Consider the following 27,286-nt stretch of genomic DNA (forward strand, 5'->3'; position numbering starts at 1 on the left):
CATACTGCGGCAAACCGGGCCACGGGAAGAACAAGTGCAAGAAGCGCCTGAATGATTGGAGAAAGAAGAAAGAGGCCGCCGATGGCAAGGCCATGGTAGCCCAGTCTGACTCATCCTCCGCCAGCGCCTCCTCAGTGACCATGGATCAGCTCCAGGCAGATTTGGCCCGACTTCGTGACCAGATGGCAGCCCTGCATAATCCATCCACGGCTTACTTCGGTGGTTTTGGTGCGTCTTCCACTCCTTCCCCTTCCGATGAATGGTACTGTGGTCATACGGCTTTTCACTCTCCTGTCGTCTCCGATACTACTTGGGTCCTTGACTCGGGGGCCACCGAACATATGACCCCGAGTAATGCTCGGTTTGTGTCCTACGAGCGGCATCAGGGTGGCTGTACTGTTCTCACGGCAGGGGGTGGACGTCTTCGTGTGGCTGGCATCGGGGCAGTCTATGTGGACGGTCTTGGTGTGGTCCACAACGTCCTGCATGTTCCCGACCTGCGGGCAGTTCTTATGTCTCCACAGCGTTTAGTTGATGCCATCTCCTGTTCATTCCACCTCAGGCCTGACGGTATGTTTCTGTCTGACAAGGTGGGCCGGACTACACCGATTAGGCGGGAGAATGGACTGCTGCTGCTGGATGACGGAGGCCGCTCCCAGTGCTTCATGGTGCACCGGACTCTACTCTCTGCGGCTGAGCAGTGTCGGGGTCGTCTTCTGATGGAGCATCAGCGCCTTGGACACCCCCCTTTCTCTACTTTACAGCGTTTGTTTCCGTCGTTATGTCTGGGCATGGACCTCAAGACTGTGATTTGTGAAGCTTGTCAGTTGGCCAAGCATCGTAGATCCTCTTTTGCTTCCTCTCTGTCTCACACTACGACCTCGCTGTTCCGCGTCCACAGTGATGTATGGGGGCCGGCCCCACAGCCCAGTCTGAAGGGGCACCGCTACTTCCTACTCTTTGTGGACGAAGCTACCCGCTATACGTGGGTTTACCTTCTGACTGCGAAGTCGGAGGTTGCGCAGAATGTTCGACATTTTTGCACCATGCTCCAGACGCAGTTCGGTCGCGGCATCCAGCGTTTTAGGTCCGACAATGCTCGGGACTTCTTCAACGCTGACCTCGACTCTTTCTTTGCCGACCGGGGCATTCTCCACGAGTCCTCCTGTGTGGCCACCCCCGAGCAGAATGGCATGGCTGAGCGGCGGATCGGCTATGTTACCTCGACAGCGCGCACGTTGCTGTTGGACTCGAAGGCGCCTAGGCGTTTTTGGGGCGATGCGGTTTTGACGAGTACTCATCTCGTTAACCGTATCCCCACCCCGCTCCTGGAGTTCTCCAGCCCCTTGGACCGGATGACTGCGGCCTTCCCGGACGCTTCCCTGAGGACGGGGCTCTTGCCTCGTATCTTCGGCTGCACGGCCTACGTCCATGACTCTTCTCCGACGCGCACAAAGCTTGATGCTCGCGCCCTCAGGTGCGTGTTCGTGGGTTACTCTTCCCTCCAAAAAGGGTATCGGTGTTACCATCCGCCCTCTCGGCGTTTCTTCATCTCGGCAAACGTCACCTTTGCCGAGCATGAACCCTACTTTGGGGACTGTTCTACCTCATCGCGCCTTCCGCTGGATGAGGCTCCTTCGGCCCCCCCCTTGGGGCCCCGTCTGATCGTGGAGTCTACCACCACACCACCCTCCTCCCTCCATGATCTCTCTCCTTGCCTCCTCTTCCTCAGTTCCCTGCGGAGTCCTTGGGCGTGTCCTCCACTTCGTTTCCTGCCCCTCCCCTTGGCAACTCCTCCTCTCCCATTGGTCTCCGGTTCACCATCCGCGTCCCCTCCCGGTGAGTCGCCCTTGTCACCTGTTCGTGACCAGCCCTAAATCTCCATCCAACTCATCTTCCCCTCCTACCGCCGACATACACTCCTCATCCGGTGTGTCGCCTCCTGCTCCTCCCGGGAGTTCCCCCTTGCTTCCGCTCCTCCTTCTGTCGATGGTGACGATCAGTTGGGATGGCCTATTGCTCTCTGGAAAGGGGTCCGTCAGTGCACTAAGGCCTCCCTATACCTCTCTCATTTTATCTCCTTTGACCGGTTGAGTCCTCCCTGCCGGTTATTTCTTTCCCCGCATCGAGTCCGATCCGTTCCTCGTCGCTAGCCGATGCTCTCGCCTTTCCTTCTTGGAAAGCGGCGATGGATGAGGAGATGCAGTCTCTCCTCAAGAACCACACGTGGGACGCTGTTCCACTTCCCCCTGGCAAGAGGGCTGTGGACTGCAAGTGGATCCACGCCAAGAAGCATCATGCGGACGGGACTCTCGAACGCCTCAAGTCTCGGCTTGTGGCTCGGGGGTTCACTCAGTCCTATGGCGTAGACTACTTCGAGACGTTCTCACCAGTGGCGAAGATGGAGACTGTCCGTCTTCTTTTGGCTCTTGCGGCCCATTTCCACTGGACCATCCGCCAGTTCGACGTCAAGAATGCCTTCTTGCATGGCGATCTGACGGAAGAGGTGTACATGCAGCAGCCGCCGGGCTATTCTCTCGGCCCCCCCGGTCACGTGTGCCGCCTGCGGAAGTCTCTCTATGGACTCAAGCAGTCTCCGCGCATGTGGTTTGGGCGGTTCTCCTCCGTTCTGAAGACCGAAGGGTACACTCAGAGTAATGGAGATGCCTCCCTCTTCTTCCGTCACAGCCCGACCGGGATCTCCATTCTTGCCGTGTATGTCGACGACATCCTCATCACGGGGTCTGATGCTGCTGAAGCTGTCCGCCTGAGCGCCGCCTTGGCTAAGGAGTTTGAGATCAAGGCCCTCGGCCTTCTTCGCTACTTCCTTGGTCTCGAGGTGGCTTACTCTCCTCGTGGGATCTTCGTCTCACAGCAGAAATACACTGTCGACTTACTGGCACTGACTGGGATGACCGATTGTGCGCCGGTGAGCACTCCCATTGACCCCAACGTCAAGTTGGGCAAAGGGGAGGATTCACCACTGACGAATTCCCACCGGTATCAGCAACTGGTGGGGAAACTCCTCTACTTGATGCACACTCGGCCTGACATCGCCTTCGTCGTCAACTTGCTCAGTCAGTTTATGCATTCTCCCCGGGAGGTTCACCGTCAGGCCGCCCACCGGGTTCTTGCGTACCTGAAGGGCTGCCCCGGCAAGGGCCTGCTCCTCCCTCGCAGTACTGACCGGACCGTCAAAGTATACACTGATGCTGACTTCGCCGGTTCCGTAGTGGATCATCGGTCTACCACGGGCTACTGCACGTTTGTTTTTGGCAGTCTTGTCAGCTGGAAAAGCAGCAAGCAGGACAAAGTGTCCCGTTCTAGTGCCGAAGCCGAGTACCGCGCACTCGCCGATGGGGCCTCCGAGGGCCAGTGGATCTATGGCATCCTTCACAATCTCTGCGTGGAGTACGCCGGCCCGATTCACTTCTACTGCGACAACAAATCGACGATCGCGTTGGCCACGAACCCTGGACAACAGGGACGTATCAAGCACATGGAGCGCAACCGCTACTTCTTCAAGGAGCGAGTCGACGAAGGGATCTTTGACCTTGATTTTGTTGCCTCCGCCGACCAGGCAGCGGACGTCCTCACTAAGGGCCTCTCCCGCCCACTTCTTCAACCTGCCGTCTCCAAGCTCGGCATGGAAGATATCCATACTTCGCTTGCGGGGGGGTGTTAGTGAGAGACTAGCTACTATGGGCTAATGGGCCCTATTCTATAAGCCCATTAGCCCATCTATCCTTCTCTCTCTTAGGGTATACATACCCACCTATGTACTCAGTTATGGGGATGTTATTATCTTCCACTTTCCTCCACAACAAATATATATTGTCAGCCCAGCTTCCAAAAAGTAGAGTATTTTTTCCGTGCATAGATGGCAAATGAAATGCGAAGAAACGATATCAGAGAAGGAACTTTTCAGCCAAAACATTAAAATAACTGTCAAACGAAATACACGAACCCCAACATATAAGCCCGTCGAATGGAAGAGTACTTTATTCAATTCTGTTAGGGTACAAGTGACATGGCGTCAGTTAAAAACTGATAGGATACCTTCCTGACAAAAAGATATTAACCGACTGCAAAATAATATTTGAGTTTCTGCATTTGCCAACAATTCAAATTTTGAATCGATGATAAGCACTAATTTTCATCCCTCTTTTAATTCATAAAATATCAGATTATGTAAGTGTAGCTAATCATTGTCCATCGATGCATACTTTGAGGAGGGATAGTAAGTGCCCATCGATGTCCCTGGTAGAGAAACAACGCTTCGAACCAGAAATAAAGTCCACCGTGGCCTTGTAAGACAATAAATCTTGTTGAGCCAGTGAAGACGACTTTGACAAAGCAGCCGGAGAGGGATCTTCAACTTCAACCCGCAAGTTTATCAATTTCTGGAAAAAGAAAAATACCCGAGAAATATTACACAACAGAAAATTAAATCAAAGTTATATGGACTTATGATAAAATTTGAATTTCCATTAAAAAACAAATAAAGGGTACGAAGACTCAGATAACTCTGATATCATGAAGAACTCAATTCTTAAAAGTCATGGAACCAATTAAATAGCTTCTGTGAGAACCAGTTGGGCCAAATTAAGATCCACATTACTTACTCTACAAGCTACCAAGCAGAAGATAAGTAATTTAAAAGGTACATACCAAAATGCTTTTAAGCATAACATCAGCATCGCAAAGAGAACTCATTCTGTCCGCAGATTGAAGCGTCAAGAAAGATAAAACTTGAGACTAAAAAGGAAAAAAATCATTATTAGAGCGCATAAAAGATTAAATTTGGAACAACAGACATCATGCGAAAATACCTCATATCTCACAGCAACTTCATAGAATCTCAAACGATGGAGAATATACGAAGCAAGGGAAGCCACATCGTGTCTTTGTTTTTGTATTAACAAGCTCAACAAACGACAGTATCCATCACTAATACCAGCTGGCACTTCACTATCCTTCCGTGGCCACCATCCCAGAAAAGCTTCACATCCGATGGCATGCCTTGTCGCTTGTTCAACAACACAAAGGAGAAGTAATGTACTGCCAGGAGAACGAAATTCTGAAGACATAATTTTATTGAGTTTCTTCATTGCACCACTCGTAACAAACCAAAAGCAACTCTCCTTTGCCGAGCATAAAAGGAATGCAACCCCCAACCAGATAACAAGGTTTTTATTCTGGAAAAAAAAGAATAATAAGTAGCCGCAATATAGACCGAAGCATAAGAGGTAAACCCACCTGGGTAAGTAGTAAACGCCCATGAGTAGTACATTTCTCCAAGGGAAAACATTGTCCAAATTTCTTAACAAGCCACTCTGAATTTATAGAAACAACCTTCGTTCTCGGCTCTCCATTTTCCAGTAGCTTCTCTCTCTCATCTTCAAATGACAACTGGTCATTATTACAGAGCTTCTCCAACTCATCTCGTGCGTCAGAGATTAAATCAGAGGGATACTGCATATCTTTTATCCATTTTCTAGCCTCTACAATATTCTGCAGTCCAAATTCACCAGAGATGAACGATGAGACTACAGTGCTTAGGACCTTAGAAAGCGCATCTGCAAGATCAGGGATTTGGCTTATCTTAAGAACCAAAAGTAGAAACCCCTTTAATTCAGTTGAAAGATCTGAAGGCAGAACCGATGGCGACAATGATCTTAAAGATGAAATGGAATCTTCAAGAGACAACTTCATTGATCGGAGAGGAAGAGGAAGATCTTCAATCTTTCCCTCAGAAGCAGAAAAAACCAAATTTGCCAGAGAGCTGTCCATATCCACATCAATATTGAATTGACCAAGATCCTCAGCAGTGTTGCCATAAATAACCAGACTCAGACTACAGTATGTACCTCTTACTACTAAATGGTTAGTAACTACAGCCTGCAAATCAAATGATTTAGAAGATCAAAAAAATGAGAGAGTTCCTGACACAAAAAAAGTTATGCTTCCCACAGTATAATAAAAAGTGCGATTATCTTTCAAAAAAAATCAAACAATGCAACATTAATGAGGAAGCATAAAAGATTAAACCCAGCACATGGTACAGTAAAAAAGGACAGCACATACTGAGGATGACGCAATACTAGATTCTAACAAATAAAAAGTGCAAAAAACTATTGCTCACGGAATAATTAAAATATAAGCTATTTACCACATTACAATATAAGTCATCGCCGAAAGTTTTCATTCAAAAGTAGACAATAAAGTAAACAGAAAACAGGGAATCCGCAAGAATGCATCATTATTTGGAGATTGTAATCATAAAAGTAGCTACTCAAAAGGTCCATAGACAATAAGAAATAGACTGCTAGCCAACAATTTAACGTGATTGAATACCTCAACTTCTAACACATTTGATGACGATGGTGAGTAAAGAAAAGCTTGGCAGAGGCGCCTAAAACGAGATTCTCCTTCACAGTGCACAAAAACTTCCAGCGCAAATGAAGGTGGCGATGTTGCTCTGTGACAACGATAAGAAGATGAGTTTCTATGAGAAAATAAAGGCTCCAGATGTATGACGGATGCCATGTAACCACAACAAAATCTTTCTAAATAATATTTAGCAGATCACAATAAATAAATGAAGTGACAAAAACTTCTAGTATAGTAAAGAGCCATAAGGTTATGAACTCAAAAAACTTCCAAAGTCAAAGTTGAAACGGAAAAAAAGTTACGGACTCCAAATGCACTATGGTATACATTTTACGGGGAACTATTTGAGTTTTTAGGATATTGGCAAATAAAGAAAGACACAAAGAGTAAAAGATAATTTGAAGATAGGCAAGGGAAATTTTGAAAAGGCATTGCAAATAAAAATAAAACTCAGCCGATATGAGTAACGGATATAGCTTAAGCTCAATAAACGAGATGTCTACAGCACGTTGAGATAAAAAGGTTAATAGAAAATGTTGAGCATTATTTGGCCCTCTCTATGTTTGGCCCTCTCTATATTTGGCCCCTTCTATCTTTGGCCCATTAGGGCCCCCTATATAAACCCTTGTAATCACTATTCTCAGATTAAGAGAATCATTTTCTTGTTTACATGGTATCAGAGCCCTAACCCTAACCCTAATCTGGGTTCTTGGGACTCTCCTCCTCCTGCGCTCAGATCTCAGGCAGCTCTCCGGCCAGCCTGATCTCGCGCACCGCCGTTGCCCTCTGCGCTCAGCCGTCGCCCTCGCACAGCCGCAGCTGCCGCACACCGCGCGCAGCATTCTTCGGCCGCGCGCAGAGCTTTTACGGCCGCACACAGCCGCGACAGCCCCGCACGCAGCCGCGCACAGCTGCGCGCAGCTGCACACGGCCGCGCACAACCGCAACAGCCGCGCACGACCGCGCTCCACCACGCACGGCCGCCCACCGCCGCGCACGGTTGTCTTTGCTTGTCTTTGGCTGTCCTTAGCCTCCTGCACGCTTGTCCGGCCTGCCGTCCGTGAGCTTTGCTTCGACTGTGGGCGTTGCTTTGACTGGGCCTTCATCTGCTGTTTGTGCTGTCCAAGCCATCTCAGCACCTCTCCTTTGGCCAAATCTCAGCAATGACGAATCCTATTGCTGCTGCTGAGTCACCTGAAGCTCCGACCTCCTCGGTTACGCCAAACTCGACGCCCGGCTTGACACCACATGCACCTGCGGCGCCTATTGAGTCGGAAACTGGTCTTCCTCCCAGGACCTTTCTCTTTGCCTCGGATGCCGCCAGATGGCATGTTCACTGGCTTTAATCTGTTGCAATGGCGCCAGTACGTCCAAATTACCCTAAAGGCGTCTCATGCGCCACCTTCTGGAGACGGACCTCCTCGGACCGATCCAGTACTACGATTGGCTGGATGTCGAGGATTGTTCATCGCTGGCTCTTGGACAGCATTTCACCCAGCGTTAAGGGTGAATTTCTGTCCCTGGAGTCGGCTAAGGCAGTCTGGGAAGCGGCGCTTGAGAGTCACTCCAAGAAGCATAATATCGCCACTTTGTATGAGTTGGTGCATCGGGCCTCCAATCTGCGGCAAGGGGACCGGACCATTATGGAGTACAGTACGGAGCTCATCTCCTTGTGGAATGAGATCGACCACTACATGCCACCAAATCCTCACTCGGTGGATCGCAAGTACACTCTTCAGCTTCGGGTGTTCCAGTTCCTCATGGGACTGAACCCGGAGTATGAGTCGCTACGGGCTCAGCTAATCCATCGGGAGAAGGAGCTTACCTTCAAGGATGCTCTTCGCAGTGCCAGAATTGAAGAATCTCGCTTCCAGCAGGTGCAGACCCCGGTCACGGCACTTGTAGCTCAGTCCTCTCCGGCGCGCCCATCGACGACGACACCACCCGGTTCTTTGCCGCGTGGTCCGACTACTCGGTCTGAGGAGTCTCCAAGGTGATCCTCTCTCTTTTGCAATTATTGCAAGAAGCGGGGCCACTCCAAGGAGACGTGCTACAAGCTTCAACGGAAGCGCGTGCAACAGAGCAACCTCGCTACCGTCGCACCTTCCGTCAGCCAAGTGCCTCCTCCGGGTCAAGTGCCTATGTTATACGGACTTCTTCCCACTGGTGCCTCGCCCGCCGGCTTTACTCCGGAAGAGATGGAACGCCTCCGCCGCTTGCTTGATCCTCCAGTCGTGGGCTCATGTTCCTTGGCCCACGCAGGTATGTCCACCGTTCTTCCTCCACCCCCATCTCCTTCCGACAATCCCTCTTCATCTTCCACTTGGCTTCTTGATTCCGGTGCCACGCTCATATGACCCTAATCCAAGAGCTTTTGTAACGTATGAACCCGTTTCTGGATCCTCTAAAGTCAAAACGGCCTCCGGCGATCTTCTCACCGTGGCGGGTATTGGTCGTGTGGCCGTCTCTTCCTCTATGCAATTACCTAAAGTTCTCCATGTTCCACGCCTAACTCATCATCTCCTTTCCTTGTCGAATCTTGTTCGCGATTTGAATCACGATCTTACATTCTCACCTCATTCATGTTTTTATCGTGATAAGGTGTCGGGGAGGAAGATTTCCATTGCTGAGGAGCATGAGGGGCTCTATCTTGTTCGACCTTCTTCGCCTTCTTTTGCTGTTGCTGCTACGGCAGTCTCTCTTTCGGCTTCTCACGAGCGTTTGTGGCTTCTTCATCGACGTCTCGGCCATCCTTCCTTTGCTACCCTTTATCGTCTCTTTCCAAAACTTTTCCAAGGCCATTCTGTGGACCGATTTGTTTGTAATGCTTGTCGAATTGCGAAACATCATCGCACTTCTTATCCTATCTCGTCTTCTCATTCTTCCACTCCTTTTCTCTTATTCACACGGCGTGTGGGGACCTTCCCCTATTCACAGCACTTCCGGATCTCGATGGTTATGCATCTTCATTGACGACGCAACTCGTTTCACGTGGGCCTATTTCTTAAAGAATAAATCGGAGATATCCCGTGTTATTCCCCAATTCTACTCACTTGTTCAAACTCAATTCTCTACGTCCATCCGTCGCTTCCGCTCCAACAATGCTAAAGACTATGTTAATACCTCGTTAAGCACCTTCTTTCAAGACAAAGGCATTATCCATGAAACCTCTGGCCCATATACACCCCAACAAAAGGGCGTTGCCGAACGTAAATTCCGTCACATCTTTGAAATGACTCGGAGCCTTCTCTTCCATATGCATGTGCCCAAGTATCTTTGGGGGGAAGCCGTCTCCACCGCCATCCATCTCCTTAACCGCCTTCCGTCTAGAGTGCTTGATTTTTCCACACCTATTGACCGTCTTCAGCATGCCTTTCCTCCCTCTCTCTCCGGACTAATCTTACCCCTCGTGTATTCGGATGTGTTTGTTAAGCGCCTAACCATCGCCTTGCTCGTGATAACCTTGACCCTCGTGCTGTGAACTGCGTGTTTGTTGGCTCTTCCTCCACGCAAACAGGTTATGTATGCTATCATCCACCCTCTCATCGGTTAAATGCGTCACTAAAGATGCCACTTTGATGAATTTCTCCCTTACTATTCTTCCTCTTCTCCAGAGCCACCTTCATCAACACCCTCATCCGATCCACTTGAATTCCTAATTCTCCCTCAACCATCTCCTCCGTTATCCGTCTCTCGTCCATCCTCTCCGGCCCCGCCAGTCGTGTCTCCTCCAGAAGTTGTGCCTCCCGACTCGCCTCCAGAAATTGTGCCTCCTGACATCTCTCCGGCCCCCATCTCCGTCCCTCATGTGGAGCTTCCTCCTGTCCCGGCTGCTGAATTCTCCTCTTCGGCAGCACCTTCTTTGCCTCCACCACTTCCTATCCGCCGATGCCCGCCTGAAAAACGCTATGGTATTACTCTCGCTCGTCGAAGACCTCGGGTTGTTACGTCCTCTTCCGATGCCCCGCCGCAGTCGTCCTCCCACCTCTAGAATCCTCATTAGCCGTGCTGCCCTCTTCACGTTCTTCTCCTCTCTATCCCTTAGAGGCATCCATTTAAATCTCACCGTCTCTCACCATCCTATCATGCACTTCTTACCTCACTTGATGCCACTTCCCTTCCGAAGACGGTGGACATTGCACTTTCATTTACGCATTGGCGTCAGGCTATGGAGGAGGAGCTTCGTGCTCTTGCTCAAAATGAGACGTGGGATTTGGTTCCTCTACCGGCCGGGAAGCATCTAGTGGGTAGCCGTTGGGTTTATGCTGTGAAGCATAATTCCGACGGTTCTATTGAGAGGCACAAAGCTCGGGTTGTGGCGCAGGAGTTTACTCAGAAGCATGGCATTGATTATCAGGCGACATTTGCCCCCGTTGCCAAGCTGAATACGGTGCGGATCCTCTTGGCTCTTGCTGCGGATCGTGGCTGGACTTTGCAGCAATATGATGTGAAGAATGCTTTTCTGCATGGCGATTTGACTGAGGAGATCTACATGGCATTACCTCCAGGCTACACTTCTTTAGTGCCGTCGTCTCCGAATTCTGTTGTCTGTCGCCTGAAGAAAGCACTATATGGCTTGAAGCAATCTCCTCGAGCGTGGTTTGGTCGTTTCACGACGGCCATGAAGCGCCGTGGCTATCGTCAGTGTAATGGAGATCACACCCTCTTCTACCGCCATTCCACGTCAGGGGGAGTCACTATTCTGCTTGTGTACGTGGATGACATCATTATTACTGGTGATGATACGGCGACCATTACTGAGCTGGCCATGTATCTCTCGTCGGAGTTTGCTATTCGCCATCTTGGCCCGTTGAGGTATTTTCTTGGCATAGAGGTGGCATATTCTTCGAGCGGGATTTTTATTTGTCAGAGAAAGTATACGGTGGATCTTCTCTGCGAGCTTGGAAAGGAGGATTCTAAGCCTATTTCGACACCGATTGATGCGAACCATCGACTCGGTGCCGACGAGAATGAGGAGCTTGCTGAGCCCGGACAATATAGAAGACTTGTGGGCAAACTGATTTATCTCACCCACACTCGTCCAGACATTGCTTACTCAGTGGGTGTTCTGAGTCAGTTTATGCAGACTCCTCGCAAGAGTCATCTTCATGCTGCTCATCGTCTCCTCCGGTTTCTGAAGGGCACCATTGGTCGTGGACTACTGTTTCGTCGTCATACAGGCATGCGTCTAGAAGTCTACACTGATGCTGATTATGCAGGCTCTGTCGTCGACCGACGGTCCACATCGGGCTATTGCACCTTCTTGGGCGGCAACTTGATTACGTGGAGTAAGAAGCAGAAGGTGGTCTCCCGCTCGAGTGCTGAAGCGGAGTTCCGTGCTCTGGCGCATGGTCTTTGCGAAGCACTTTGGATTACCAAGCTCCTCCGGGAACTACGGTGTCCAGTTAGCTCTCCTGTCCAGCTGTTCTGCGACAACAAATCGGCGATTAGCATTGCTCATGATCCCGTTCAGCATGACCGTACAAAGCACATCGAGATTGATCGTCATTTCATCAAAGAGAAGCTTGAATCGGGAAATTTTTGCACGCCATATGTTCCGTCCGCTGAACAGCTAGCAGATATCTTCACCAAAGGGCTTCATGCTCCTCGGTTTGAAGAGCTCTGTTCCAAGCTGGGTGTGGAAAACATCCACGCTCCAGCTTGAGGGGGAGTGTTGAGCATTATTTGGCCCTCTCTATGTTTGGCCCTCTCTATGTTTGGCCCGCTCTATATTTGGCCCCTTCTATCTTTGGCCCATTAGGGCCCCCTATATAAACCCTTGTAATCACTATTCTCAGATTAAGAGAATCATTTTCTTGTTTACAGAAAACAATGAATACAATGAGTTGCAAATTTAGACTTTACTGTCAAAGCCTAAAGAGCCTAAGGTTCAGGCCATAAAATGAAGGTAGACCCTAATAATCAACTTAGATATTGTCTTCTTTCCATTGGGTGATTCCGTTTATGATAGGCTGTTAGCCGATGCCCTATTTCCTATTTCCCTACTTCTCTATGTCAAATTTCCTATTCCTCTCTTTCTATTTCTTACTATTTCCTGTTTCTCTCATTATTAGGCCTGGCCAATTACGAATGTAACTGTTACTGGATCTGTATTTATACAGATCCGGCAAGTTAATGAGATGTGGCTTTTAGTCTTCCTCTTCTTCCAAACCCTAGCCGCCAGGAGTCAGAGTGGGAGATTACAGGTTCCAGAAGGGAACCTGACATGGTATCAGAGCCCTAATCCGGGGCATTCTGCTGCGTTCACCAGCAGTGATTTCGGCCTGCCTGGAGCAAGGAGCGCCTGGTCATGGCCAATGCGGAGATGACGACAAAGTCTGGAGTAAGCCAAGCTTCATCAGAAAAGATGGTGTCTCTTCAAGACCGTGAGAGAGCTCCACAGATTACTTTTCCCAAAGTTCCTGAGTCGGTGAATTATGATGGCTTAAACCTACTCCATTGGAGTCAGTATGTCGAGTTGATTCTTGATGGACTGGGACTCCTTGATCACCTCACTAGGGTGGTCGATTCTGAAGATCCAAACTACAGAGTTTGGAAGCAAGAGGACTCACTGGTTCATGCTTGGCTCTTGGGCAGCATGGCTGGGGAAAGATTCAAGAAATTTCTGTTCCTGAAGACTGCAAAAGGAATATGGGACCATGCACAGAGGAGTAGCTCTAAACGAGGTATTGACTGGCGCATCTACAGCTTGGTTACTCCTGCTACTAGCTTGGTCCAGGGAGAGCGCTCCGTGGACGAATATTCAACTGAATTAATGGCCCTTTGGCAGGAGATCAACCACTACAGGCCAATTCTGAATCCTGAGTCACCAGAATGGCAGTATGTAATGAAGGATCGTCTCTACAAGTTTCTCATGGACCTCAACATGGAGTATGAGGCATTGAGGAGCAAGATCTTGCACAAAGAGAGAGTTCCAAATCTTGAAGAGGCAATCAGTATCATTCTAGATGAAGAGATGAGGCTACAACAGCTGGTGGAGCCTGGAAAGGGAGAGACTACAGCCTTCTTGACTAAGAAAAAAGATGGAGTTCTTCCATGCCCTACTGTATCAGAGACTAAAAACAGCAACTCCAACCAGCAGGGTAACCAATTCAAAACTCAGCAGGGACGCGTGAAGAAAGGAGATGAGAAGGATGATCTATTCTGCACCTCCTGCAAGCGCTGGCGACATACTCAAGACATGTGCTGGAAGCTGCATGGGAAACCAACTCAACAGGGGAAGGCTTATACAACCACTCATTCACAAACTGAACCCCAAAAATCTTCGGCAGCCGAGTGTGTGAAGCCTACTTTCTCAGGCCAGCTGGGCGAGCTGGAGAAGTTGGAGGAGGATTTTGAAAAACTGAAGAGCATGTTGAGCTCCACGTCACTCGTCCACTCAGGTGAGGCTAAGGCCTACTTTGGTGATGCACATATTTTTTCTAAATCAAGAAGGACATTGTGGGTCATTGACTGTGGGGCAACAGATCATATGGCCCCGATGTTTCTAAATTTCTTAACTATAGACCTATTGATGGTCAAAGGAGGGTGTTAACAGCTGGAGGAGAAGCATTGCAGGTTACAGGTATTGGTGATCTAGAGGTCCAACCTCTAGGAAGGCTGAGGAATGTGTTACATGTTCCACTGCTGAAGGCACACTTAATTTCACCTCAGCGTTTAGTTAAAGAGCTTCCTTACAGATTTCTACTTGACAATGATGACTGTTATTTCTATGATAAGGTGGTGGGCCAGAAGACTGGACGTGTTAAGGCTAAGGATGGATTGCTGTTTTTTGAAGAAGGAGCAACGTGTTTCTCCACTCTGCAGTCTGTCCGGGATGGAAGGGAGAGAGCACATGAAGCTGCTCAAATCTTGCTTTATCATTCCCGTTTTGGCCATCCTTCTTTTGGCTTGTTAAAGACCTGGTTTCCTTCTCTATTTAAGGATGTTAAGGTTGAACAATTATCTTGGGATGCCTGTCAACTGGCAAAACATAAAAGAACTTCATTCAATCATATTGGGAGGAGTGATACCCCACTTTATCGCATTCATAGTGATGTATGGGGTCCGAGCCCAACAACAAGTATATCTGGTCACCGGTGGTTTCTTATATTTGTGGACGATGAAACAAGATTTACGTGGGTGTATTTGCTCAAGTCCAAGATGGAAGTTGGTCACACTGTTAAAGTCTTTAAAGAAATGATAAAGAATCAATTTGGGGTCACTGTGAAAAGATTCATATCTGATAATGCACGTGATTACTTTAACATGTTTTTGTCCCACTATTTTCAACAGAATGGGATCATTCATGAATCCTCCTGCGTTAACACCCCCAGCAGAATGGTCTAGCAGAGAGATGTATAGGCCATATTGTGGGAATGGCAAGAACATTATTGCTTCATAATCATGTTCCCAAGAGTCTGTGGGGAGAAGCTGTTCTCACCTCAGTCCACCTGATAAACCGGACCCCTTCAAAAGGGCTTCTTTATCAAAGTCCTCTGGAACTTCTTTCAGGGATGTTCAAGCAGGTTGATCTGAAGACAGGACTCAAGCCCCGAGTCTTTGGGTCGGTGGCATTTGTTCATGTCCACAATCAAGGGCGAGGAAAATTTGACACAAGGGCCATTAAATGTGCTATGGTTGGCTACTCATTCTCTCAGAAAGGGTACAAATGTTTTCATCCCACAACTGGTAAATTCTTTATTTCGCAGATGTAACCTTCGATGAGATGCAGTCATATTTCCACAAGAGCAACCCGAAGCCATCAGGGAGTGACAGTACATAGTTAGAATGGATGCCCTCAAGTGTTGAAGAGGGCCCCCAGTCAGGCACAAGTACATCTGAGAAACCAAGCTCATCAGAAACTGAAGCTGATATTGGCCAGATTGAACCTTCTGAGATTACATCGGTGGACGACAGCGTCAGAGAAGTTGAAGAAGGTAACTATAACCCACAACCTGAGCCTGAGAAAGCAAGTGATCAAACAACTCCAGCAGATCAGTATTATTGGCCTATAGCCCTTCGAAAGGGTGTAAGAAGCTGTACCAAGAAGACTACTTACCCAATGTCCAATTACTAGACCGATAACAGATTGTCACCTCAGTACCAGACTTTCCTGAGTAACCTGGTGGATGTGGTGATCCCACGATCTGTAGAGCAGGCCTTGTCTATGCCAGAATGGAAAGCAGCAATGGACCTCGAAATGCAGACCTTGGGAGACAACCACACATGGGATCTAGTACAGTTACCTGCGGGAAAGAAAGTTGTGGGATGCAAATGGGTGTATTCACCAAAGTATAACTCTGATGGAACGTTGGAGAGGTATAAGGCTCGGCTGGTGGCAAAAGACTTTACTCAGTCATATGGGATAGACTATTTTGAGACATTTGCACCAGTGGCAAAATTGAATACAGTCAGGATACTTATTGCACTGGCAGCTCATTTCAGCTGGGGAATATTTCAGTATGATGTGAAGAATGCATTCCTTCATGGTGAACTAGATGAAGAGGTGTATATGTCCCCTCCACCTGGATATAATCTGTCTACTGATGGACAAACGGCGTGTAAACTGAAGAAGGCTCTATATGGACTAAAACAGTCACCTCGATCTTGGTTTGGGAAGTTTACAAGGTCTATGAAGCAGCTGGGATATCTTCAAAGTAATGCAGATCACAATATGTTTTTCAAGCGCAGTACAGATGGAAAATTGACTATTCTACTAGTATATGTTGATGATATCATAGTCACTGGCAGTGACATAGAAGAGACTGGAAGACTGGGTCGATGCCCATCTCAGGAATTTGCAATTCAATCACTTGGGACCCTACGTTATTTCCTTGGAATAGAAGGGGCTTACTCCAAGGAAGGCATCTGCCTTTCACAACACAAGTACATACTTGACTTGTTGAAGGAAACAGGCAAGACTGCCTGCAAACCAGCAGCTAATCCTATTGACCCCAATGTGAAACTTGGAAGAGGAGAGGACAGTGCACCATTTAATCGAAACGCTTATCAAAGACTTATTGGGAAGATGATTTATCTCAATCACACTCACCCAGATATTGCCTTTGTTGTAGGAGTATTGAGTCAGCATATGAATGACCCAAGAGAGATTCACCTACAGGCAGCTCATCGAGTCTTGGCATACCTAAAGAGGACGGTGGGGCAAGGACTTCTATTCCGACGGACTGGTCATATATCAGTAAATATCTATACAGATGCAGATTTTGCAGGGTCAGGGATTGATCGAAGGTCAACTTCCGGTTATTGTTCTTTTATTGGGGGAAGTCTGGTAACATGGAGAAGTAAGAAACAACAGGTTGCTGCGAGATCGAGCGCAGAGTCAGAACTCCGGGCACTTGCCAGGGCATATGTGAAGGACTGTGGATTAAGTGCATCTTGACAGAACTTCGAATCAAGGAAGAAGACCCAATTAAAGTGTATTGTGATAATAAGTCAGCAATTGCCATTGTTAACAACCCTGTTCAACAAGAGAAGACCAAACATATTGAGATTGATCGACATTTTATAAAGGAGAAGATTGAAGCTGGTATTGTTACTATTGACAATGTTGGATCTGCTGATCAAGTAGCAGACATCTTTACTAAGGGACTACCTGGCCCGGGAGTATACAGGCTAGCCACCAAGCTGGGCATGACTAACATACATACCCAACTTGCGGGGGGGTGTTAGCCGATGCCCTATTTCTTACTTCCCTATTTCTCTATTTCGAATTTCCTATTTCTCTCTTTCTATTTCTTACTATTTCCTGTTTCTCTCATTATTGGGCCTGGCCCATTACGAATGTAACTGTTACTGGATCTGTATTTATACAGATCCGTCAAGTTAATGAGATGTGGCTCTTCGTCTTCCTCTTCTTCAAAACCCTAGCCGCCAGGAGTGAGAGAGGGAGATTACAGGTTCCAAAAGGGAACCTGACATAGACCAGATTTTGGGAATTTTTAGTCCTGTTCCTTGACAAACTTCAATATCTAGGAGCTCCACATCTAGCAATCATCTGATCTAGTCCAATTACAGGGAGAGCAAGCAACTATCTAAGATTAGATTTTTGGGACAGAGAAAGTGGGCATGATTGATGAAGGAAAGAAGGCGGAAGGGCCATGTAAGAAAAAAAGTACAAAATGATTTATTAGCTTGTCTTTCCAGACAGCATGGTCTTTGAAGAACCCTATCTAGACTCCCCAATGCGCCTCAAAAATCACCAATCTGGTGAGAATCTAGTTGTCTTATCAGATGGAACCTGATGTCTGCAATAGGGGAAAGGTTGGAGAGATAGAGAGAGGAGAGCAACATGAGGAAAGATTGTAGCCAGGGCTGGCAGGAAAGGTTAAGAGAGGACTTGGCGGAATGGGTGTCACCAAGAGAAGGGGAGTGGCGGAATGGACGTTTCAGGAACGATTAAAAGAGAGGGGTTGGCAGCAGAATGGACATTGCAGGAAAGATTGCAGACGTGGGGCTGGCGGCAGAATGGACATTGCAGGAAAGATTGCGGCAGAGGGGTTGGCAGCGGAATGGGCATAGCTGAAAGGATTGCGGAAAAGGGGTTGGCGGCAAATGGATGTCGCAGGAAAGATTGCTGAGGGGTTAGCGGAAAATGGACATTGCAGGAATGATTGCAGAAGAAGGATTGGTAGTGGAATGGACATTGCAGGAATGATTGCAGAGGACATGAACGTTGCAGGAAAGATGGCAGGAGAGGGATTGGAGGCAGGATGGACTTTGTAGGGGAAATGGGACAGCAGAACCAATTAGGGGTAAGTGAGAGTATAATTTGGGAACCGATTAGGGGTAAGTGGGCGTATAATCCCCAGACGAGCAGAACACAGGACGGCTGGGCACGGAGGGTTCGTTATTTTCAGTGTGGGACGCCTACAAGAAGATCCAAGAGGGCCATATGGGGGGAATCGCCACTTACCCATAACTACATACTTCTTTGGAAACAGACGCTTCCACTAAAGGTGGGGATTTTCGAATGGCTGCTTTTAAGGCAGAGCCTGATGACACTAGAGTTCTGAAAGCGAATGCTCTCAGACACCTCAACAGCATGCCTAATGTGTACACAGGGTGAGGATGACTGCTCCCATCTTTTTTATGAGCGTTTGTTCTCGCATCTTTGTTCTCTCGGGCCATATGGGGATCACAGAAGCTCACAACGGTGGATGTGGCTTTGAAAGAGGCCTGCTGGGACTTCATCAGGTGAGGCGCCAGCAGGGGGCCCACAGAGTGTGGAAGGCTCCTTGTGTGTTATATGCGGTACTGGTTTCGCAGGGCCGAAGGGTGTGAAGAGGGTCAATTCTGGTATTTCATATATTTCACATAAATGTATTCTTTTCGAAATAACATAAATATATATGTATATGCAGCTTTGGGTTGGTCACTGATCTTCGGTAATCTTCCCCTTTTTTCTTCAAAAGACAAAAATTTCAGGAATCAGCGGATGGCACACTTGAGAAGTACGAAGCATTCTTTTGTGGATAGTATGCCAGAAGTTTCACTCAGTCCTTTTGCCTTGATAAATTTGAAAAAGTTGCTACTGTTAACAAAGCAAAGCACCACACTGACTCTAGTTGTATACCCTATCCATCGAAGATAAGATCCGTCATCAGTTTGATGTCAAGGACTAGTTTCTACATAGAGAACTGGAGGATTTATACACGGATCTTCCACCAGATTAAAATATATCAACATGAGGGATTGCGGTCTGCAAATATAAGTGTTAGATTGTAGGGTTAAAATGTCTTTCCCTAGTTTCTCAGGGGGTTTTGTGTAAAAGTGTAAAACTCTATCTCCCTATTTAAAGCAGGTAGAATATGAATGACATTGAGCTATTCCACTATTTTTCTAGGTGTGAACCCTAGAGGGTCCTTGGAGAGAACGAGAGATTGAGAGGAGAATAGAGTAATGACTTAAGAGAATAAGGAGATGTACAAGGGGTATATATACCCTATGGAGAGAGAAACAGATAAGAGGGCTAATGGGCTTATAGAACAGGGCCCATTAGCCCATATAGGATATGTCTCACTAACAGCCCCCCGCAAGCGAAGCATGGATATCGTCCATACCGAGCTTGGACACTGCACGTTGCAAGAGAGGCCTGGACAGGCCCTTGGTAAGCACATCAGCGGCTTGGTCCGAAGAGGCAACAAAATCAATGTCGAAAATGCCCTCGTCAACCCGCTCCTTGAAGAAGTAGCGGTCACGTTCCATGTGCTTGATCTTTCCCTGCTGGCCAGGATTCTTGGCCAGTGCAATTGCCGACTTGTTGTCACAGAAGAAGTGAATTGGGCCGGAATACTCAACCCGTAGGTCTTGAAGTATCCCATAGATCCACTGAGCCTCAGAGGCCCCATCAGCAAGCGCTCGGTACTCGGCTTCGGCACTAGAGCGGGACACTTTGTCCTGCTTGCTGCTCTTCCAACTAACCAAGCTGCCGAAGATGAATGTGCAATACCCTGTGGTGGAGCGATAATCGATAAGAGACCCACCAAAATCTGCATCAGTATATACTTTCACCGTCCGGTCCGAGCTTCGCGGGAAGAGCACACCCTTCCCTGGGCAGCCCTTCAGATACGCGAGTACCCGAGTGACCGCCTGACGATGAATGACGTGCGGATCATGCATGAACTGGCTCAGGAGGTTGACGGCAAAGCTGATGTCGGGCCGAGTGTGCGTCAAGTAGATCAATTTGCCCACAATCTGCTGGTACTCATAGTGATCCACTGGATGCGAGTCCTCCCCCTTCCCCAATTTGACGTTAGGGTCGAGGGGAGTGCTAGCTGGCGCGCACTCTGTCATACCAGTCAAAGTCAACAGATCCGTGCAATACTTCTGCTGGGAGACGAAGATACCCCTCGAAGAGTAAGCAACTTCAAGGCCAAGGAAATACCGGAGTTCTCCCAGGGCCTTGATCTCGAACTCCTTGGCCAAAGCAGCAGCAAGACGAGTAGCTTCGACTGTATCGGACCCCGTCAACAGCATATCATCAACATAAACAGCAAGGATGGAAACGCCACCAGGAGAATGTCAGAAAAACAAGGTGGCATCCCCATTGCTCTGGGTGTATCCTTCGGCCTTCATGACTGAGACAAAGCGGCCGAACCACATCCGTGGCGACTGCTTCAGCCCATAAATGGACTTACGCAATCGACAGACGGTGCCCGGCGGGCCAAGAGGATATCCCGGAGGCTGCTGCATGTATACCTCCTCGGTCAGATCGCCGTGCAGAAAGGCGTTCTTCACATCGAATTGCCGAATCACCCAGTGGAAATGAGCCGCCAATGCCAAGAGAAGACGGATAGTCTCCATCTTCGCCACCGGAGAGAATGTCTCGAAGTAGTCGATGCCGTAAGCTTGGGTGAACCCCCGGGCCACAAGTCGAGATTTGTGGCGCTCGAGGGTCCCGTCTGCGTGGTGCTTCTTGGCGTGGACCCACTTGCAACCCACCGCCTTCTTGCCCGGAGGGAGGGGGACGACATCCCATGTGTGGTTCTTGAGCAAGGACTGCATCTCCTCGTCCATCGCCGCTTTCCAATGAGGAGAAGCGATAGCATCGGTGATGCGGCGAGGGATAGGATCCGAGTCGATGCGAGAAAGAAACAGCCGGTAGGGGTTACTCAGCCGTGCAAGAGAGACATAATGAGACATTGGATAAAGGGAAGTGCGGGTGCACTTGCGAACCCCTTTGCGAAGGGCGATGGGCCTGCCAAGGTGGTCATCGTCACCATCAGAGGAAGGAGGCCCACCGCCGGAAGAAGAGGGAGCGGAAGCATGAGTATGAGGAAGTGAGTTCTCCACTAGAGGAAAAACGGGAGAAGAATCCTCATTGGGAGTCGACGATGAGGTGGCCTCAAGGGGAGGCAAAGACGGAACGACGTCGAAATCAGGAATGGTCGGCTCCGTACGCACCTCGGGAGATGGCACGGGGGGAACGGAAGGATCAAAGGAAGGTGGATCAGGAGAAGATGACGAAGGATCAACCGAAGGAGCCTCATCCAACGGAAGGCGGGATGAGGAAGAGTAGTCTCCAAAATAGGGCTCGTACTCAGCGAAGGTGACATTCGCCGAGACAAAGAACCGCCTCGAAGGAGGATGATAACAGCGGTACCCTTTTTGGAGAGTCGAGTACCCCACGAACACACACCGTAGAGCTCTAGCATCCAGCTTCGTCAAGGACGGTGAGGTGTCGTGGACGTACGCGGTGCAACCAAAGATGCGAGGAAGAAGACCGGTCTTCAAGGAGACCTCCGGGAAAGCCGCACTGAAACGATCAAGAGGACTAGTGAAGCCCAGTGATTGGGATGGGAGACGATTGACGAGATGTGTACTCGTCAAAATCGCCTCACCCCAATACGTCCACGGGACCTCATAGTTCTCCAGAAGCGTCTGAGTTGTCGATGTCACGTAGCCGATCCGTCTTTCGGCCATGCCGTTCTGCTCCGGTGTAGCCACGCACGAGGACTCATGGAGGATCCCTCTGTCGGCAAAGAACGCAGCAAGATCGGCGTTGACGAAATCTCGTGCATTGTCCGACCGGAAGCGCTGAATACCACGGCCAAACTGTGTCTGGATCATGGCGCAATAATGGCGAACAGTCTCCGATACATCGGACTTGGCCCGAAGTAGATACGTCCACGTGAGCCGGGTGGCCTCGTCAACGAAAATCAGGAAGTAACGATGTCCCTGCAGGCTCGGTCGGGGGGCTGGTCCCCAGACATCACTATGAATGCGAAACAGCGGCGTCGAGGTATGAGACTGAGATGGGGGAAAAGACGAACGACGGTGTTTAGCCAATTGACAAGCCTCACACACGATAGTCTTCGGGTCCAATCCCACAAACAAAGTCGGAAATAAGCGCCGCAAAGACGTGAAAGACGGATGTCCGAGGCGCTGATGCGTCAGATGAAGTAGACCCCTCCGTTGCTCATCGGCCGGCCGAAGACTAAGCTGTACCCGGAAGCACTGCGAGGTCCCCCCGTCGTCCAACAGCAGTAGCCCGTGCTCTCGTCTAATCGGTGTAGTCCTCCCCACCTTGTCAGACAGAGACATTCCGTCAGGTGTTAGGTGAAAAGAGCAAAACACTGAATCGACAAGACGCTGGGGTGACATCAAAATCGCTCTTAAAGACGGAACATGAAGAACCCCCTAAACCACGCCGAGGCCATCAATGTAAACTGCCCCAATACCCGCCACTGGGAGTCGGCCACCTCCCGCGGTGAGCACTGTACGACCCCCAACATGCCGATCATACGAGACAAACCGGTGGTTGAAGGGGGTCATATGTTCCGTGGCCCCCGAATCAATCACCCAAGTCGTGTCCGAAACAAGGGGAGCAGTAAAGGCGGTATGGCCACAATACCACTCCGTAGTGGGGGAGGGAGAGCACGCACCAAAGGAGGGCGACTACGTAGGGGCAGATGGCTGAAGGGCAGCTAGCTGGGACGTGAGACTAGCAAGCTGGGACGTGAGACTAGCAAGCTGGGCCTGCACACGGTCAAACTGCTCAACGGTGACGGAAGACGAAGTGCCGGACGTGGACGGGGTAGACTGAGTAACCATGGCCGCATCTTTCTTCTTCTTCTTCTTCTGTTCAGCCCAGAATTTCTTCCGACAGTGGGACTCAGTATGGCCAATGCGGTTGCAGTATGAGCACACAGGGGCAGTACCACCCGGGGCCGGTGTAGGAGTGGAGGAGGGGCGAGAGAGGAGGGCCGTCGAGTCCCTTGAATCCTCAGAAGCTAGACGGCCAAACTTCAGGATGTGACTCTCCTCTTCTTGAAGTTCCTTCACTAAGTCAGTAATAGTGGGCAGGCCTTCCTTGCGGTACATGGCAGCACGTCGAATATGCTCGTACTCACGATTCAGTCCACGGATAAAGCCCAGCAAGCGGAGACGCATCGTATGCTGATACGTAAGACAGGTGGTATCATCCGGAGGAAGATAGCGATCCACCTCATCCCATATACGTTTGTGGGCCAGGGCATACTCCATAATCGACAGTGACCCTAGCGGAGGGAGTAGGCCTGGTCAACGAGATCAAGGAGACGCCAATTGTCCCCATCTTTGCCGCAGAATAAGTTGGCTTGGTCCCAAAAACCCTTGACCGTGGCCTGATAAGGGAACGTGTCTGCAAACTCCGGCGTGAGAGTGTGAAGACGAAGCCAATTCAATATAAAATGTTCCTCCGCATCCCATGCGGCATAATGAGGATGGGAGGCCGGAAGTGCTGGAGCCGTGCAGTGCTTGTACAACTGTCGAGCCTGCAGCGTAGACTCCACGAAGCGACTCCATTTGAGAACATTGGGGCCAGAAAGACGACCCGCATCGGATGGATGCGGCAGGGGGTGAACCACTTTATGTGACAGTGGTTTTTCCAGAAAATCGTTGTCGGAGAATTCCTCCGCCGTGGCGGCAGTCTTGTCATCAACCATGGCCTCGGCTTCACCTGAGAAACTGACGGCTCGGGCTTCCACAGACGGCTTGGGCTTCCACAGACGGCAGCCTGCGGGTTGCGGCCTGCGGGTTGCGGCCTGCGGGTTGCGGCCTGCGGGTTGCGGCCTGAAGGTTGCGGCCTGCGACCTTGACTGCTGTGCGCAGCTAGGGCTGCACGTGGCAGTCGGGATGGCGAGCACGACTAAGGCCGTGCACCAGGAGGGTGATGTCAAGCCCTCTGAGGAATCAAGACGATCGGGGAAGGCGGAAGAATTCTCTATGGAGATGTAAGGAGATGACGGGGATCAAAGATCGTCGCGCGTCCAAGATCCCCGATCACTGGGCGTTCTTGGACGAAATCGAAGCTCCGATGTGGGCCGACCTAGATGCCGAGATCAATCTCCTTGTCTCCCTAATTCGGTGTCGAGATCGAGGGGAAAAAATCATCATCCTCTGAGCGGCATCCCATCAGAAATCTCCCAGCAAGAACGCAAAATCCGCCGTCCATTTCTCATCGAATGCTCTGATACCATGTGAACCCTAGAGGGTCCTTGGAGAGAACGAGAGATTGAGAGGAGAATAGAGTAATGACTTAAGAGAATAAGGAGATGTAAAAGGGGTATATATACCCTATGGAGAGAGAAACAGATAAGAGGGCTAATGGGCTTATAGAACAGGGCCCATTAGCCCATATAGGATATGTCTCACTAACACTAGGGTTTTATTCCCTGGCTCCCCGGGCGGCGGGATTCCTCTCGCCGCCCTGCCTCTCATTCTCTCCTCCGATCATCCAAGAGTTGACAGTAAGCACTCAACATTCGGAAGGCTTAAAAATATAATGAAGGATCTGGGGTGTAAACAGAGTAATCGACATCATATGGTATTTTTCAGGCACACATATAAGGCTTGCTTCATGTCATTCTGTAAAGGAAATAACTGTAAGTGAGAACTAACGAGGCGCCGTCAGACTTAGTCAAATTCTGTTGGCATCAAGTCATTGAGTAAGCGAAGATGCTTTCTAACTATCTGATTCGTTATTTTCAGGAAGGTCATCCCCCGACTGGAAAGCCAGCACGGGCCAAGGGTTGAGATGCGGGAGAGACTCACGACCAGAAGGGGAAGGAGTAACCTGACTCCTCTCATTCTGTTCGTCCATCTTCCATCCTCCATCACGTTTTTTTTCTCCGGATCTCTCCCCATACCTGACCCTATACTCTTCAACCATTTGTTGATTGCATTATCAGTTAATTGATTGAACTCAATTTCACATTTGTGAAGAGATTTCCTTCTAGGGTTATGTTTGGTCTCTTCCTGATTGATCTCACTGTAACAGTATCGAAGTTACGTATTCCAATAAAGGAGTTTCTTTCTTAACATTATTTTTACTCAATGACTATCTGTAAAATTTCCCAGGCTTTTCTCGCAGACAAATATTAGCTTCCTAATCCTGCCTATTTCATTTCCTAGTTCCATCTATCTACGATCTGTTCTTCTCAGGTAAGAGAATTTCGAAAAACTGAATTATTTCGAAATTCTCGTACATGGCATGTGCCTTAATGTTAAATGAAAATGGGAAACCTTTAAAGCAGAAAAAGATGTACGTCATACCCAACAAGAGATACTGCGGGAACTGAAGGAGATGCATTTTGCTCAATAAACTCGCAACCCGTAATAACGACGGGTCCTGCAAACAAAACCTGGACAAAGAAAGAGATGCCAATTAAGCTACTTTCGTCCGAGAATTATTCACCAAAAGACGAAATTGATTGGAAAACAGTATCGGGCTAGTTCCCATTAAAAGCTATAAATAAACTAAGTGTAAATGCCATGATATAGCGAGAAATACAAATAAAAGTAAATGAGTGAAAATTTGCTAGCGCCACAACGATCTTACAAAAAGCCTGGCCAACGCAATCAGGGAGATCAAAGGAAATCTCAAAATTCTCGAAAAAAATATAAATCTCACAAGTCCGTAAAAGATCTTCACCGACCGGGAATCGCCACATTCCCAAGCAGAAGGCAATCAAAATAGTAAAAACAGAGCAAACCTTCACTTCACTCAAAACAATATAGGGAAAGCGACAGACCTCATCGACGTACTCATCGAGATCCACATGGACGAAGGAATGCGAGAACAGAACGCAGGGCTCAGGCCGCCCCATTTTTTCCTCGAAAAACCTCAAAATCCTGCTTCAAACAGCCATTTTTGCCAAATCACGCATTACAAGGCACAGATATTTCACCTCGATCTAGCACGCAGGACACCTAGAACGTTCCGAACGACGAACTCGACGATCTACTTCACTGAATTGAGCGGGAGGACGCTCTAGGGCTCAGATAAAAGTTCGAAGATTGGCGGTTAACAAGCAACGATGAAGAAAGAGGACGAAACGGATTAAATAGTTGTTTGCCACGTGTCATACAGCCATTGGCCGTGGTATTAGCTGTGGTTTAATGGGCAATTAAATCATAATAGTGAGCCTGAAAAAAAAACAATTAGTGGGGAATTTTCTAATCTTTTCTTTGATTTTTATCAAATTACTGTCAACTGGTTTTAAGTTTATAAATTTGGATAATTCTTTGTACTGATGAGATGTAGGCTTGTGAATATTTCTTTCTGAATGATTATAATTAGAATTTCATTTCCTAACTTTCTATAAATGATCCCATTATAGTCGATGAATTTACATCAACGTTAAGTTTATCATAATATATTTCTAGGATGCTTGTGTGATGTTGATATGCGTTTAAAAAGTGTGTTCCATTTGCCATGTGCCGCGCTTTCATTGGCCATGATATTAATTGTGGTTTGATATAGGCAATTAAATCATAATAGTGAGCCTAAAAAACAATTAGTAGGGAATTTTCTAGTTTTTTTCTTTGATATTCATCAAATTACTGTCAACTGGTTTCAAGTTTATAAATTTGGAAAAATCTTCGTATTCATCAGATGTGGGCTTGTGAATATTTTTCTGGATGGTAGTCATTAGAATTTTATATCCTAACATTCTACAGATGATTCAATTAGAGTTGATGAATATATTTCAAAGTTGAGTTTGCCATAACATATTTTGAGGAGTGGTGCCATTTAGATTTACGTTTAAAAAATAATTTTTCTATTTGCCACTTGCTGTGCTTTCAACGGCTGTGATTTAACTGTGTTGACCGGCAAATAAACCATACTAATGAGCCTGAAAACAATTAGTGAGGAATTTTCTATTTTTTTTGCTTGGATCGTTATCAAATTACTGTCAAATGGTATTAAGATTATAAATTTGGAAAGTTTTTTATATTGATGAGATGTAGGCTTGTGAATATGTTTCTGGATGATTGTCATTATAATTTCACTTATTAACTTTGTATAAATGCTACAGTTAGAGTTGATGAATATATGCGAAAGGTGAGTTTGCCACTATATATTTCTAGGATATTGGTTGACTTATCC

The 27,286-nt window shown here is 48.1% G+C and overlaps 1 protein-coding gene and 1 long non-coding RNA gene across 3 annotated transcripts in view; one reads left to right on the forward strand and one right to left on the reverse strand.

Moving 5' to 3' along the window:
* Nucleotides 1-26,194, reverse strand: part of EMB2016 (mRNA methyltransferase EMB2016) — a 47,406-nt gene extending 21,212 nt beyond the window's left edge. For both annotated transcript variants that reach the window (XM_078576412.1, XM_078576411.1), the window contains exons 1-7: nt 25,929-26,194; nt 25,450-25,538; nt 6,358-6,481; nt 5,260-5,901; nt 4,833-5,198; nt 4,672-4,758; nt 4,227-4,403 (exon numbers count right to left, since the gene is read on the reverse strand). In XM_078576412.1, coding sequence (XP_078432538.1) covers nt 4,227-4,403; nt 4,672-4,758; nt 4,833-5,198; nt 5,260-5,901; nt 6,358-6,481; nt 25,450-25,538; nt 25,929-26,003 — 1,560 coding nt within the window. In that variant the 5' untranslated portion in view covers nt 26,004-26,194. The remainder of the gene's footprint in view (nt 1-4,226; nt 4,404-4,671; nt 4,759-4,832; nt 5,199-5,259; nt 5,902-6,357; nt 6,482-25,449; nt 25,539-25,928) is intronic.
* On the forward strand, nt 8,546-9,259 carry LOC144704576 (uncharacterized). The gene is made up of 2 exons (XR_013581849.1): nt 8,546-8,655; nt 8,995-9,259. It is a non-coding gene; the product is annotated as an uncharacterized LOC144704576 (long non-coding RNA).
* Nucleotides 26,195-27,286: the final 1,092 nt, after the last annotated feature.

Source organism: Wolffia australiana, chromosome 6 (genome assembly GCF_029677425.1).
Source record: "Wolffia australiana isolate 7733 chromosome 6, ASM2967742v1".
In the NCBI taxonomy this organism is placed as follows: Eukaryota; Viridiplantae; Streptophyta; class Magnoliopsida; order Alismatales; family Araceae; genus Wolffia; species Wolffia australiana.